Source organism: Eptesicus fuscus, chromosome 14 (assembly GCF_027574615.1).
Source record: "Eptesicus fuscus isolate TK198812 chromosome 14, DD_ASM_mEF_20220401, whole genome shotgun sequence".
Lineage (NCBI taxonomy): Eukaryota > Metazoa > Chordata > Mammalia > Chiroptera > Vespertilionidae > Eptesicus > Eptesicus fuscus.
In genome coordinates, this window is record NC_072486.1 from 19302420 (window position 1) to 19319839 (window position 17420).

Here is a 17420-nt window from a genome sequence, read left to right on the forward strand (position 1 = left end):
AGGAGGCAGCTGATCGATGTTTCTCTCTCATCGATGTTTCTAACTCTCTATCCCTCTCCCTTCCTCTCTGTAAAAAAAAAATAAATAAATAAAATATATTTTTAAAAAATACAGTTTTAACATTTTCACTGAGAACATTTGCTGTCCCTAAAGTTTGCAAATGCCCATCGCCCAAGGTGCGCTTTCCCCGAAGGCTCTGTGTGCTTCCTTCTGGACACAGCCGTGCACATGTCCTGAGGGAGCTGCTCAGGAGGGAGCCTCGCTCTCCCTTCTCTTCCACGTCTCCTGACCCCAACTCTGCAAATACGCATAAATCACCACATTCACAGAAGTAAGAATAGAATATTTTCCTGAGCGACTACAAGGGTAGTCAAGTCATCTCAGGCAAAAATCTTTTTACCATTAAATTTAAGCTGGTGCAAGCTTAAAAACTGGGCTCAAGTGAGATGTGCTTAGGCAAGGGCCCCTGGATAAGATTATAACATGTGTATTTTCTAAAATATTTAATTTTTGCTAGTTATACTAGATTAGATATGTCAAAGTGCCACTGGAAAAGGAAAACATTTTATAATTTTTCTAATTGAGCTATATGCCATACACTGAAATAGTCATTGATTAAAGATGTTAATAAAGACAGTGACAGTGGTATTAAAATTGTTTTGCTTTCACTTGTTTATAACATTTGTGTTGTGTGCATATGTGTTAGTGTACACACTTAAGGACTTGCAAAATCAGAAAAGGTTAAACAAACTATGAAGCTGGGATGTGGAAGTAAAATTCATAGAAATAAAAAACGTGTTTGGTTTCTATATCTCAGCATTGTCATTGGTACATTTCATTATCATCTGTGAGAAAAGAACAGGTTGGCCCGAGGCTGAGGCAGTACACCATTGTAGGAAGGCGTTTGTTCTTTTCCCGAACCTGTTATTCTCCCTGTCTCTCTCTTCTTTGATGCCAGAGGTATCTGATTGTATGTAAGGAAAACAAACTATTGAAAAGTTTTTTTCAGCCTATTTAATTTACCACTGTACTGAGGTTATTCTGTTCAATTAATCCATATTGATATCAAGCTAATTCTTTCAGGCATAACAGAGAGACATTGTGGTTACTACATGCTTTGCTGTGTTCTCTACCTTTTTAAATTATTTACTTTCCAGTTCACTTAAAAAATAGAGGCATGGGAATACAAATGAAATGATGGCGCTGTCAGGAGGGATCCTCACTAACAGACTTAAACATTTTTATTGTTATTGAACCTGCTGTTGTTTGAATTAAATACCATTAAAGCCTGGGACAAAAAAGCACTCTATTTAGATTCTGTCACTAACTTTATTTTCTTAGGTTAGTCATCTAATCTTTCTGATTCTCAGTTTCCTATTCTGGGAAATAGAGTAAATATCAGTTTAGTGGAAGAATTAAATAAAATAAAAAACCTGAAAGCAAATTTTTTAAAAATAGGAACATTCTTACATAGGTATGAGATATAATCCTGTTAATTTTACTTTAGTCTTGAAATAACTGATGACCCTTTTAATGTGAGTACTATTCTCTTATTATATTTTTAACTAAGTCAAAGCTTAATAATCTCTCCACCAAAGATTTTTCTTTGTCCTGTGACAATTTGGATTAAATTGTCAATTTAAAATGATTACATGTTAGAAAATATGAAGACAAGAGATATCTCAATACTTTAGAATAATAGGATTTTTAAAAATTCTTGGATATTAGGTTGAACTTAACAAGTGCCCTGAAGGCAAATGCATCTTTTAAACTAATTATCTGTACTGTGTATTCTATTTAACATTAAAATGATACTGATTAAATAAAATCAATCACATTCCTCTCTAGTCACACCTCACATTTGATTAAATACAAACATACAGTTCCTGTATTAATTCTGATTAAAAATATATTACATTTAGAATTATACACTCATGATAATTTTTAAAAAAACTAAAACATTTACTCTGCTCATCCTTGATATTTAAAAATCATATACAGAAGAATAAAAATGAAGTAATATAATATCTGAATTAGTTTTCTAACAAGTTGCTTCTTTTTCATTTACCTAGATATCATGGTTTTCTTATTATAACACAGGGAGAAGAGAGTGGTGGGTGTGTTAATTTAATATATACCCATTGCTCATATATCTTAACTACTGGCCCGGTGCACAAAATTCATGCACAATAAAAGGGAATTCACTAGAGGAAATATATTAATATTACTATTTTCCCTTTCTCTATAACAGAAGTATCAGAGATGAAAGGAAATTAGTAAAATGTATATGAACACAGGCAGCTTCATGTCCCAGGCCAGGGACGCAGGCAGGCAGTGTCACATCAGCGCTGGGCGGGGACACACACAGGCAGTGTCATGTCCCTGGCCAGGGACACACACAGGCAGCATGACGTCAGCGCTGGGCAGGCCTGCGTGTGCCTCGGCCGGTGGCCGCCTCCGCCGGGGCCGACCCCGGGCCAGGCAGTGCTGTGGGCCTGTGAGCGCCTCCACGGGTGGCTGCCTCCACCTGGGGCCGCCCCAGGCCGGGCCGCGCAGAGGCCCTCCTGGTGATGGCAGTCCCTGCCCACCTGCTCCTGCTGTGCATGCCTCCTGCTGAGCTGTCATGACATTAACGGCATGCCGGCTAATTTGCATATTCCTCTGTTATTATATAGGATTATAAGTGAGCTCAAATGGAGTTTCATCACCCTTATTCTTGGAGTGCATTGCTAGTGTTGCTGTCAGACAGCGTCTGAGTGTTGCTAAAGAAACTTCTCAAAGCTGGTCGCTTTCTGTGTGACTTATTTTTGACTTCTAGCCCAGCTGAACCCTCAGTTTTGTTTGATCCTGTTACTCATCCTTAGCCAACTGTTTTCCTATTCCCAGAGAAGTAGTGACAAACTCTTTACTATTTCACTAATTTCTTCATCTCTCTCTCTCTCTCTCTCTCTCTCTTCTCTCTCTTTCTCTCTCTCTCTTTCTAACAGCCTCATTTGCTCTCAGTAGATAACCCACATTCCCACTGCTCTGAGAAGGAAGAAGCCTGCTAACATGAATATCTATATGTAAATTACCAATTCTCTACACAAGTGCTAGGAAAGTGGCAACTAGGGTGCAATTTCATCCCATGGTGTATTTTGGGGGTGGTGGTGATGCCTTAAAATGAGGTTTTTATTATCCAACATGGCATAGTCTTTGCTTTATCTTTAAAATGTCTTTCATAGTTTTTTTTTTTGGGGGGGGAGGATTGGTGGTAGAGGTGGGTGGTAGGGTCTATTTGAAATTCTTGCATTGCGCTTGGTTGTTATTCTGACAACTATAATCTTTTCCCTTGGCTTTTCCTTGCCTTGTTCTGTGCAGACATATGTATATTTAATATAAACTCTTCCCAAGGTGGCATGCATCTGTGACATGCCCTGAAGGTCACTTGATGGGTGTCTTAGTTTGGTTGCTTGAGAGTGTCCAGGGCTCTTCCTGGTCCATGGCATCGGATAGGTAAGGATTCACAGGCTAAGGCAATTAATATGGATTTGAAGGACAACAGACATTTTATATATTGTAATAGAGATTGGAGTATGCATTCATGTCTTAAAAGTGTTTATTCAGATCTAAGCTTCAACCAAACGCTGAGAAAGGAGAGTAGCAGGCTGACAAGTTGAAACTAGTACAAATATTTTCCCCACCACCCATTGCCCGACGTGCATGTAGATGGACTTGGACTCATTAAGTCAAGAATATTACTCAAATCAAAAAGCTTTCAACGAAAGTTCTTTCAGTCCTTTTGAGAAATAACAACAGTCACTTCCACAGGGTTCTCTTGTTAATGGAATAGTTAAACCAAGTTTATCCTCCAGTTTATCCTTTTTTGTGTTCCTGGACACCTTAATTTTCTCTAGGACGGTCCTAGACCCTTTCTCCTTCTGTTCCACTTTGGGGTGCATTGGATCCTTTTAATCCATCCCTATACTTAGCAGCTCTGTAAGGCCTCATTTACATCAGAAACACCTATTTATTCTTTTGGTTCTTGCTGTGTCTCTGAAGTTCTATCTGGTAAGAGTATCAACTAATAACTGTGTGCTGAGATTTTTCAGACCTATTTTGGGGCTCTATTCAAAGTCCTCCTCACATAGCTTGTTGGTCCTGAGGAAGAAAATAGAATATACTCCCCACTCCCTCTTTTTTAGGGACACTTGGCTTTTAAATATATATATATTTTTATTGATTTCAGAGAGCGAGGGAGAGAGAGAGAGAATAGAAACATCTATGATGAGAAAGAATCTATCAGCTGCCTCCCTTACGCCCCACACTGGGTGGGGATTGAGCCAGCAACCCGGGCTTATGTCCTGACCGGGAATCAAACCATGACCTTCTGGTTCATAGACTGATGCTCAACTACTGAGTCATCCCAGCCGGGCAGAACGCCTAGCTTCTAATCCAACTCTCCTCCTCTCCCACCCTCACCACACACACTATTGGAAACCTTTATCTCATATTATGAGTGTCTATTCTTCCAACTTTGCTCTAAGTCCCACAGGACACAGACTTTTGGAATTCAATAACCATTGATCTGTTTCTTGCCAGAAGCAAACCTTTGCAATGTGATTCAGAAAAGGGATGGTGGTCATTGAAGGTACACTCTCATGAAAACTAGCTTCAGTGAATTCAACCTCATTAAAAAAATTACTCTCAAGTAAAATCTTGCTTATTTGATTTATTATACTTTTGTTTTTACTGATTAATATTTTTTTCTTATTTCCAGAGAATCACAAAAATCAAAACATCAGCATAAACTATATCTACATAGAAAAGACACTGAGTATTTTAGGAAGGAATGAGAATTGGAGTGGGAAATGGAAAAGGGGGCTGGGTAAACAGGCAACTTCAAAAATTAGTTGGGATTGTTTATAAAGGATAATGGAACCTGGAGACGAGTTCTTATTAAAAAATACATCAGTGTTGTTGCAGAGAAGTTGGTGAAGCTGGCCAATGATGTTGATCAGTCTACTTTGAGAGGATGAAATTCTATTTGGGACAAGTGATTCTACAAGCTGACTCTATTAGAGTATTCCTTATTTTGTGAAAAGATATTTATTTAGTGAATGAATGTAAATTATGATAACAAACGTATTTCATGTTTATTAATGTTTTTCCACAGGAGAATAGTGGTATAAGAACCTTCATTGATATTTGTTTCCAGTTTTAATATGAATTTCTCTTTTTCAACAGAATCTGCCCACTTCAGGAGTTTCAGTCCCTGAGGTGCGTAAGCAAAAAAGGTTTTCACACTTGCAATTAGAGGTCTTTTATACATCTTGTATTGTTAAAAAGAGCAATGTGGCTTGTGTCAGGGACCTATTAATATGAATGTGTATATTTTATTTTTTCTTCTATCCTCAGGGATCTTTAGATTTTCATGATGGGATAGGCTTGAAGCATTTTCAATCTACATTTGTGACAAACATTAGATAAGCAAGTAGTTATGTGAAACAAAGTAGAGTATACCGAGAAAAAGAAAGGTCATGTTGCAAAGAATGTTGATCAAGGTATAAAAGTAGCATGATTCTTATTTGTCCAGTTAAAATGTAAATACCTTGCAGAAAACCTAATGCAAGTCCTCCGAGCCATTAAAATAACATTTCCAATGATAACGTGTTGAGAAACTTGTTCATTTACAGTGCCCATCCCTTTATTTTTTAAATTATTTTATTTCATTTTTTACACCACCATCAATCCCCTCAAGGCCTTCTTCTCCCTGCCCCCTCCACTACGCTGCTGTCTCTGTGTTTGAGTTCTCTCTCCTATTTTTTTTTTGGGGGGGGTTGGGTTAGGGTAGAGGGATTGATCAAAAGAAAAAAGAAGTGCCCATCCCTTTAAAAAAGTACACCTGCATGAATTATTTAGCATGTGACATCGCATTGAAAGTCATGCTAATAAAATATAGTCACAGAATAAATGACTTGTTTTGAAAATAAGTGCAGGCATTGCCACATTTATTTTCAGTGAAGTGCTAGCTTTGCCTTTGCATTAATGAAGCAAAGCTTCCACGTGTTCTGTGACAAAATCCTGTTCAGTTCTTACTTATCTCTAAAGGATATGCTCCAATGGTATTGTTTCCATACAATTACAATGTCCATCCGCCTCTTAGGAAAATATTAGTTATAGCATGTGCGTATAACATATTAGAGTATGAATTTATTTAGAAAATAACATAATTGTACAGAAAATGTAATAACCTCTCTCTACTCCTCCCTAAAAAGTATAAATGTCCTCATTGAGACTTTAAAAAATTTCATTTTCTAACTAGAGATATCACTTGAAAATATACTTGGAGATATGCTTGAAATATGTTTCTGATCTACAAGAAATATTAAACTGCTTTAAGTTAAGTTAGTTGGTACCATTATGATAATTATTATTAAAGAGATATGTTAAACTACATACTCAAGTAGCAAAGGTATTAGAAAAATTTATCTTTCAGTCTAATTATTTAAGCATAAAATAATTAATTTTATTTGTTCAAGTCCTAGAGTTTGCTTTTGCCCCTACCATAGCCTATCAAGTGAACATAGGCACTGTATTTAAAGTTTTTTATTTAGATTTGTAAATTTCCAAAGCATCTCATTCAACCATATAATGTATATTATATAGTTTGAATAAATGAACCAGAATTGCTGTTTTCATAATAAGTTTTTTAAAAAATTTGTTTTCTGCTATAAAGTTTTTAAAAATCTTTACACATGGCTTTCTTTTTTCTTTTAACATATTTTGAGAGAGAGAGAGAGAGAGAGAGAGAGAGACCGAGACCCTAATGTTGTACTATCATCATCAGGAACAATTGCTTATTGGTTAACTGAAAATGTGTTTAAAGTTTATATAGAAAGATATATACCTACCTTTAACATTTTACTTACAATATGTAAATAAATATTCATTGGCTACACTTTTGACAAGCTATGAGGGCATAGCCACTGTTTGGAAAATGGCCTGGTTTTTCTTGCATTTATCACAGTCTTCACACCCGTAAGTTTTAATTATCAATTAAAATTTGTATTAAATTTATTGGGGTGACATTAGTTAATAAAATTATACAGGTTTCAGGTGTACAATTCTATAATACATCATCTGTATATTGTGTTGTGTGTTTATCACTCTAAGTCAAGTCTCCTTCCATCACCATTCATCCCCCCTTTACCCATTTCTATCTCCTTGTCCCCGCTCTCCCTCTAGCCATCACCATACTATTGTCTGTGTCATGAGTCTTTCTTTTCCAAAGTAAAACAAAAGCATTCCTATTCTTTTTAAAAAGATTTTCATATATTAATGAAAGCAATTGTTTTCAACTTCTTTCACTTGTTTTAGAGTATAACAAAAAGTCAAGGATATCTGTGAATCACTTTGTATTAAAGGGAAAAAAAGCCTTAATTTTGATTAGTAATTCTCTAAGCTTTTATAGTCATTGTGTCCAAACCCAACTTGACTAATACACACACATGTACACACACACACACACACACACACACACACACACACACACCACCCTCATGTTAGTTTGTCTTTTCAAAGCATACAAGTTATTTTTCATAGAACAACTCATTTTATATGCACAGTTCAATGGCTGGAGTGATAATTAAGTTACACAGTTACAATGACAAGATACATCTACTTGGAACTGGCATAAGCAGATTGGTTAATACACAGAAATTACATGTTGACCATTTAACTCAACTGATAGAAAGCGATGATGAATGTGCAGAGAGAAGAGATCTGGCCCCTTGCTTTAACCTTCGGCTTACTGTGGCTTCAATTAGTACAGTTTACAAAGGGAATGAGCGTGAGTGAACTTGAGGCACATACACACACTTAGTTTTATAATGGCACTACCATTTGCCAGTAAGCAGCCCAAAATAAATGATTTTGGCATCGGCCTTCACAGCACCCATTTTTAACTATTACGACCCAAGCCACATACCTGTTTTAAACTTACTGATGACATATGACACTACGTTTTATATTTGAAAAATGACTGCCAGGTATTGACTGCCAATTTTATGCCAGCACTTCACATTTTCTCAGTTTATCATCACTTGAAACTTTTCATTTTATAGGTGTGTTAAGTGGTGAGTTAGAGAAAGTAAATAACTTGCCCAAGGATTCAGAGCCTTTGCCATTTTTGAAATGAAATCGTTTCTCTGGGCAGAGAAAAGTTCAAATCCCACAGAAGGGTCACAGTAATCAAAGGTACAGCTTGGCCGCTGTCAGGAAGTTGAAGATCATAACCCTTGAAAGTCCCAATGACATGGTGACACTTGCGTTTCAGGGAGATTTTTATATCATGACTACCCAAGTGTCCCCGTGGGTTAAAATTCTAGAGTTTCTGGGAAATCCTTGCGGCCCAGCGCTAGTGGCCGAATGGGCCGAGTCTCCATTCAGTCAAGGGGTTCAACAGCAGAGAAAGTAAGTTGCAGGATTCCTTTGAAGGAGGCTGTTGGCAGCCAAGCAGCCCCTCCCCTGCTCTGTGGCTTTGTACCCATGGAGGTGCTTTGCTGCTGCCTGTCTCTCATGCTGAGATTGGACAAAGAGAAGAAAACCTGTGCTCCAGGTAATCGTCATGTGCTGCTTGCAGTTTGTGAATGATCGATCCCAGCAGGCCAAGGATTGTGGTAAACATCCCTTTTGTGAAAGCCGTTCTCGGCCACGAACAAATACGAAAAACATCTGAGAATCAGCATGATACAGAAAAAGATTTCTTTAGAGCACATATTTAAAGTGAGGTCTTTTTCTTTTTTTTTTTAATCTCATTTGTTTCATTGTTCTGTGTTTTCTGTGAATGGTCTTTGCAGCTTTTCTTCTGCGTGCATTATGGCGATTATTCTTTGGAGTTCTAATACAATAAATCCCCCAGTTAAGATCTCTTGTGCTACTCGTAGAGTCCAGGGATCACAAAACGTTGAATTCTGCATTCACAACGTCTACATAGCAAACACAAAGGGTTGATATTTGAAAATGCTGAAATATCAATAGCTGTGTTTTATATATAGTTATACGTTCTATATTCCTTTATATTTTTTTGGGGGGGGTTAGAGTGGCTCTTTTCCGTGTTTGAATAATTTCTATCGAACACAGCAGTAATTTTCCAACTCATTTTATATCTGGGATAATTTATCTGGCACAACAAAATATGTCTTCATTATAACAAATTTATTTTGTTATTTAGGGCCCCAAAACGGAAAACAAAATCCTGAAGATGAAGTGATGAGCACTGCCCCCTATTATCAGAGAGCTATTTTATTCTGAATAGTGATGCACAATAATGTCCGTGAGCTCTTCCTGACAGTTTTTAATAACTACAACATTGGGAGTAACTCAGATATCCGAATGGAGTGCTGATAGCCAGGGTTAATTAACCCTCAACACAGACCAGTGAGATGTTTGTGGACAGAGGATTTTGAAACATGCCCCCCACTTCCTGCCCCTCATATAAAACAGGACAGAAGTAAATATTTTCTCAGTGGAAATATGAAAAGTATCCAACTACCCTCCTGTTAGTTTATGCTGCTTAAATAAAATATACCGAATATCTCAGAGAGAGTTCTACAAAATTTGGAAATAAACATAAAACAAATGAGTATAATAAAAAGAAAGCCCTGGGGAAAATTAAATGGTTCTGAGTCTCTTCTGTTGTAAAATTTTCAACCTGATTAATTCCACAAATTCAATGCAGTAAGCATTTTTCCCCAAACAAAGAAACCACTTGGTCTTCTGAGTATGTATGTGTGTAAAAAATGTTTACCACTTTTATATTGTCTAGTTGATACACTGAGGATTTTTAAACTTGTTATATACCTCTTTCTTGTAATTGTAGATCGCAAAAATTACATTTTATCGATTGAACATTTAATTTTGGGTTTTTTAAATTTGTTCATATACATTGTGGGGGCAAAAGTAGGTTTACAGTTATGAGTATCCGAAACAGAGTTTATTCTTGTATTATTTATTACTAGAGGCCCGGTGCATGAAATCTGTACATGGGGGGGGGGTGTTCCTCAGCCCGGCCTGCACTGTCTCCAATCCAGGATTCCTCGGGGGATGTCCGACTGCTGGTTTAGGCCCAATTGCCCCCAACTGCCCTCCCCTGCTGGCCTGATCGCCCCCAACTGCCCTCCCTCCCCTGCAGGCCAGGTTGCCTCCAACTGCCCTCCCCTGCAGGCCCAGTCATCCCCAACTGCCTTCCCCTGCAGGCCTGGTTGCTCCCAAATGCTCTCCCCTGCCAGCCCGGTCACCCCTGACTGCCCTCCCCTGCAGGCCTGATCGCCCCCAACTGCCCTTCCCTTCAGGCCTGGTTGCCCCCAACTGCCCTCCCCTGCAGGTCTGGTCACCCCTAACTGCCCACCCCTGCCAGCCATCTTGTGCAGCCATGTTGTGACCACATGGGGGCAGCCATCTTGTGCGAGAGCATGACGGTCGATTTGCATATTACCTCTTCATTATATAGAATTGCATTTTTTTTCTATGCAAACAACAATAAACCTGCTTTTGCCCCACCCTGTATTTTATAATTGTTACAATAAAGCATCTGTTTAGTCTTAGTCACAGTTTACTCAGAGGGATGATGCCCTGGAGGGACATCAAGCCATTTAATCAACTGCTATGTGCTAGTTGGAGAAATTTCCTTAACTCTATGTATAGCCAAGGATAAAATAATGCTAATAAATGGTATGGTAGCTCTTTACAGACATACATGTCTTAATTTTCCAGAACTACATATATAAATAGAAAGGTCACAAATATCTACTTCCAATGAGATGAACCAACTCAAATTATATTTAATTCCCATAACCTAAGTACATGAGAAATTTAATGTTAATTAAATTATGGGAAAATGTAAGTTATAAAGGTATGCTAGAATATAAGATACTTAAATATATCTTTCACATTATAGATATTTATATAATATTTGTTATCATGTTTTATTAACCTGTATGTAAGAACCTGGGAAGAAGCTATTCCCATACTTACTCATAGTATTCCATTTTTGAACTTTTAACACAACCTGTAGATTTTCAAATATAAACATTGAGCTTAACTTATCTAAACTGACGCTAATGTAACTATTGCCATATATACTAGTACGAGTGTGTGCGCATATAGACACACATTTGGAAATATAACAAACACTTTGCATAAGGTAATATTGATGAGCGCTAAAGGCAGAACCACACTCATTTTACATTATTCATAATACAGGCACAGTATTAGGACATTGTACATTTTCTATTAATTCTTACACACTCTGAAAAATAGGAAGAGTAAGTTCTCTAAGGTTGCATAATATTTAAGCAGCAGAAATGAGATTCACCTCAGGCTTTTTTAGTCCAATCCTCATCCTATAATTAACTCTTTCTATGCATTATACTCTTAACTATTTATAGACAAAATTGTAATTTGTAATCTTATAAAGCATGATCAATCTTTTAAAATGTCAATATTTTTGCCAGAAATTATGCTTATATATAAGTACATCATTTTCCAAAGAATTTGAGTTTCAGGAATCTTATTGTAGCATACATTTTCAGCCACACAAAAATATATGTGTCTTTGCACCATGAAATTGCAAAGTAAATGATCTTTTCTGATTAGCATTTATTTTGATTCAAAAAATTTTCTAAGTCATCTGTCCCTGGTATATTTGAAAAGTTTTACCTTTAAGTCCACTTTAAGTTCAGTTACAGAACTGAAATAGTACTCTAAAAAATAAATCCAGAAACAAGGAAATATATATCTGAATAAGTGATAAGAAAGTGGCATTCAATCATTTAGGCACACATGGAAAACATTATTAATTGATCAGGACAATTTTTTTTTTTTTTACTGAGCTTAGACATGGCTGAAGAATCTTTCTCAATATCGTGCTTAAAGCACTTAATTTATTTTTGTTTTGACGTTAAAATTAATGTATTTCTCCATTTACCCTGACTTTTGGCAGGTACTGATCTAGGCTCTATTGTAGAAAAGTGAAACACACAGAGTCCTTTCTCTCAGAAGCTTTTATTAAGTAGAGGAAGACCAGCATTAAATGTATGAAATTGATAACATTTCAGGTTGTATTAAATGACACACACAAGGAGGCTAAAGGAAATAAGAACCATGTCTGATATTTGACCAGAAACCCGAAGTAATTGAGGAGCAAGTTCAACAAATACACAAATAAGAGCTTTCCAGTTCTGTGCAAAGTGATTGCAAGAGCCCAGCCCTGAATTAAGAGCATGATCTTGTGATCAAGGCACACTGAAGTGAGTGTAGCTGAGTGGAAGGGATGAGTGTGGCTGTTGTATAGAGAACTGATTGTATGGAGGCAAAGCTGAAATCAAATTGATCCATTTGGTTATGGTTACAATAGGCAAATAGCATAATGATGGCTTAACTCCTATAATGATGGAGGTGGTGACTTATTGTCTAGTTTGGAATTTATTTGGGGGGGGGTGCTAGACAGAAAATTTAAAAAATATATACTTTTGGACCCTTTGGGGATTGATATGGATTTTAGACACCCGTGTGGACAGGATAGAAAGGGCATTTGTGTGTAGGAGTTAAGGTTCAAGAAAGAAATCTGAACAGGAAAAAACAAATTTGGAAGTCTTCATGACAGAATTGAAATTAAAAGCCTTGGATTAAATGAAGCTAACCTAGGGAGTGAGTACAGATGAGGTTAAGTGTTAAGGACAGCCAAGCTGAAGGAGGAACCAGCAAAAGAGACTATGAGGGCACGGTGGGTGAAGTAAGAAGAAAGCTAAGAGAGAGATGACCTGGAAGCCCAGTGAGACAAGCTTTCAATAGGAAAGATGGTTAGTTGTGTCCATTGCTGCTTAAAGGTTGAGAAGATGAAGATTGATAAACAGGTGTGGCGATGAGAAGGTCATTGATAATTACGCGCTATAAGCTGATTTGTAAATTAGTGATGATAGTATTTATTGGGGTGAGTTGAAGAGAGAATAAGAGGAGAGGAAATAGAAAGAGGAGCAGATAACTACAACACACTTTTTTATTATGGTGAACAAGGAGATTTGCTGGGATGGAATGTGAGTTTTAAGGTTTATGCCATTCTTGATAGTAACGTCACAGTAGCTTAAAAGTCCATCATGAATTCATTTTCAATATTGTCTTTATTTATAAGCATTCTGTTTAGAGCTTATTACTGAATATTTAATTCATAATCCTATATTATGTACATCTTTATCATTGTTTATGAAAAAATTAGCCTTCGTGTTTCTGAATAACTATTGATAGAGTCATAAGTGGGCCCACAGAGATAATACAATTTGGTTTTCTTTCACATCCTTTCTTTAACTGGTATTTTGATCATGCATCTCTCATATACCAGTATATTGAGCCACTTGAAAGTAACTGCTTTTGTATTAGTCACTAGTAATTTGGGCCCAAATTTGTAGCCATGAAAATCTGTATGTTGCCCCTTCTAGTAAAATGATTCAACATATTTTTTAAATAGGTTTGTTGTTATTACAGGAAAGACAAGCAACAGTGAAAAAGGAAAAGGGTGGTTCCCAGCAGCCAAACAAAGCGACTGACAAGAACAAAATGCAAAGAGCCAACTCAGTCACTGTGGATGGACAAGGCCTGCAGGTATGATTTTTAAAGCATACATTTTAGTAGCTTTCATATTTGTTACTGCTGTGCTCTTAGAGGGGCATATGTTAAGGTGTCAGCACATTTACTTAATGTGCAGAATAGCTCAGAAGATGTCTTCAGAAAAATCTTTATTAATTTATCAACACATCGGTTTTATAGTTGATTAACAGAGTGACATTCTGGTCAGATTAATCATTTATGATGTTATGTCCATTTAAGTATGTTTCACACTCGGCTAGGCACATCTCAACAGGAAAGGAAAATATACATTGTTTTTTAAACAGTTTGTGCTAGTCACTATAGTAATATTTTATGTGTATTAAGTGAATTTGCTTTATAACATATGAGATAAATATTATTCTTAATTTTCCTCAATAATCATATGATAAATATTGTAATTATTTACTACATTTGAAATGAGCATATTGGTGTTCAGAAGTAAAATTATATTCAGGGCCTCACAGTTAGTCATTGGTAAAGCTAAGTTTTGAATGAGGGTCATCTGAATTTATTATGTGTTTTACCTCTAAGGTACCCCATCTCATTGGCTACGAAATTTTAACAGGTATATAAATGCTAAATTCCTGACCACCTTTTTCTTCCATTTACTTTTGCAGATTTAAAAATAAAAATCATACATGTACTAAAATGATAACTTTTTCCTCTCAGTTTCCTAAGATTTGAATAATCAGACCATACTTTACCCAGACTTTAAACTAAAAATAAATGTTTGTGCAGTGTTTTAGAAGCTTTACACTGTAAAGCTTTACACTGACATGTAAAGTTGCATTTTTTATTCAAAAATAATTATATTCAATCATATTCCAACTAAATAAGTCACATTAAAAACAATAGGTAATTAACATTTTGTGTCGATGAGTTTTATCCCACTAGCCAGACAATAACTTTTCACACTTTCTGTGGCATATAAAAATATCAGGGAAAGTTGTCAATAAGCAAAGTATAGACATCAACCCTTACAAAATAGTGGCAAATAAATATAACTTAATGCAATCATCATTATAATATTTTGAATTTAAAAATATTAGTTCATAATTAGGTAAATAGACTGTTTCACATCAGTAGAATGGAGGAAAATATGATACACATAGGTATTAACAGAATATTGGGGATAACATTTAAAAAGGTAAAATCCTAAAATTTTGGATAGCAATTTCATGCAAAATGGTAAAATAATTAATTTTCATGTGGTAATCAATTTTAAAATAAAATGTTTGTTTATTTATCAGAAAAGGTAAATAGAAGTACAAGAAAATTACTTCTTGTGAGTTTTAAAAAATTATATCATTAAAAATATTGAGTTGCTTTCCAGTTTGCATATAACTCAGTGACAGAAGAGATCTACACTGCTTAAAGAAGACTATTAATCATAGTTAAGCACATTCATCTTACTTCTTTCCAGCTAACCAGCATAATGATCAGGATTATTATTTCTAATTAGAGGAAGTAATAGATCATGTATAACCTTAGGATGAGTCTCATTAATTAACCCGAGTCCTAGGGGACTTCAAATAGAGGTGGTTAGGCACTCTGTCTTTGTCATCACCCACACCATAAGTTTACTTTTAGTGCATATGATCAAGTTTAAGGGAAACCAACTTCTTAGCATGCAGGAGCTGTGAAGATACAGATGACTATCCCCATGTGAACCAATAAGTAGAAAACCAGAACAATTGTTTAAAGTGTATTAAACAAAAGTTACCTTGTCCCTAATTATTCTTTGAGAAAACTTTTCAAATAAAAGGATCACTTGAAGATCAAAAAAGTGTTTGTAATATTCTTAACACAAGACAAAGAGGGGAACTTTATACTGAAATACCTAAAAGTAAACCAGTGTTGTCCCTACAACAACTGCTTCTCCCTCTCCCTACTTTTTCTTATTTGCAGTATCTCCTTTTTATAACCAGCACAAGACTAAACTGCACAACACCTATGCACCATACACAACTATATGGTGTATGTATAAAAATTAATTCCCTTTCTTTGATTGGTGTGTGTGTGTGTGTGTGTGTGTGTGTGTGTGTGTGTGTGTGTGTGTGTATTGTGTTTTTCCCACTTAGGGCTCAAGCCTGTTGATTCTTTTATAATCAGTTCTTCATTGTCATTTTAACTCCCTCACTATGTCCAGAATAATTTGAGTATTACAACAACTTTTCAAGTGAGTCCCTGTCTCCATACATATAATGTACTAGTTTATAAGTGATATGGGATAATGGAGAGAAAAAAGGTAAGAAGTGCCAGGACAGAGGGTTAGAGTTGTCTATAATTTTATGTAGGATGGCTAGATTAGAAGTGAGACTTCAGGGACACCTCAAAAATGATTGACTTGTGCAATTGAAAAGATGGAGAAGGATCTCCGTGAATAAGGTTTGGAGAGAAATTTCTGATGCTGTTAGACATCTAAATGAAGATGTCAAGTAGGCAGACAGATATGTGAATCTACAATTTAGGAGAGAAGACAGATATGAATTTGGAAATGAAAGGCATTTTGATGGAACTTAAAGCCATCATTTAAAATGAGGTCTCTAAGGGAGCAGTGGTTGACCTGGGATTTCAAATCAGCCTGATCCTAAAGCCACGTTCTTTAATATTTACTGTATGAAATTGCCTCTCTATGTGTGTGAATAAGATTTCCTCTGATTAGCTCTATTCTCTATAGAGGATAATCTAGTATGAAATGTTTCCTTGTGAAATGCCTTTCACACCTAATTTATAATTATACTTCAAGATTTTAAGTACCACACGTGCTATAAAATATTCCTTGAATACTTTTTCCTGTTATTAATATTTTCAAGATTATTTTGCATTACCCAATCCTATCTTTTCTTAAAAACTGTTCTGAGAAGCATCAGGTTCTGTAGAGATGCCTCAAGTCCAGTGGTAGGTGATGTGAGTTCAGGGCAGTTTGTTTTACACTTTAGACAGAGTAACTCACCTTTCATATGTTTTATATAATCTTCCATTTAAAATTATTTCAAATGCTATATAAATATTTACTTACAAGAGCAAATAGTTTTAGGATAACCACTTTTTAATATATTCATATTTTTGTCTTCACCCTCTCATTCTACCAAAATCTTTAACAAAACAAATGTGATGTTTTAGGATGGCAATAAATCAGTTTTCAAAATAACTGAGTTGTACATCTTATTTCAGAATTATTGAGCAAAAAAGAGAAAACACTCATGGACATAGACAGTTTGTTGTAGAATTATGCTCCTGAAACCTGTATAATTTTGTTAACCAGTATCTCCCCAATATATTCAATTCAAAGAAAAAAAAGTTAAACACATTAAACATAATTTTCGAAAGGAAAAATTGTTTGAATATAAAAAATTAACTTTTTTTCATGTTAAAGCATATATAAGATGTAGTTAGTTCTAAAAAGAATTGGTAAAGTTGAATATAAACTTGACATATTAGTGTTGTCTGATCCTGATTCCATTCAAGTTTCACTAGTTGTCTCAGTAATGGCTTTTATAACAAAAGAAGCTAGTCTAGAATTATGTTATTGTCTTGATTTTGAAGTTGTGTTATATTTATGTAAGAAAATGTTCTTGTTTGTTGGCAATCTTAAAGTAAGCAAAAGTGATGAAAAATCATTTTGGCAACATACTCTGTAATTGTTCATGAAAAAAAGTTTCTACAGTGTTTGCACATTTTCTGTAAATTTGGAATTGTTTCAAAATATAAAACATACAAAGATTATTGTAAGATATTTCCATAAAACATAATTCATAGAAATCAGATATACT

At 35.6% G+C, this 17420-nt stretch overlaps 1 protein-coding gene across 6 annotated transcripts in view; it reads left to right on the forward strand.

Moving 5' to 3' along the window:
• DGKB (diacylglycerol kinase beta) overlaps positions 1-17420 on the forward strand; it is a 467640-nt gene that overhangs the window by 124162 nt on the left and 326058 nt on the right. For 4 of the 6 annotated variants that reach the window (XM_054726080.1, XM_054726077.1, XM_054726083.1 and 1 more), the window contains 2 exons: positions 5227-5259; positions 13522-13638. In XM_054726080.1, coding sequence (XP_054582055.1) covers positions 5227-5259; positions 13522-13638 — 150 coding nt within the window. The remainder of the gene's footprint in view (positions 1-5226; positions 5260-13521; positions 13639-17420) is intronic. The other 2 variants (XM_054726078.1, XM_054726082.1) reach the window with 1 other exon arrangement.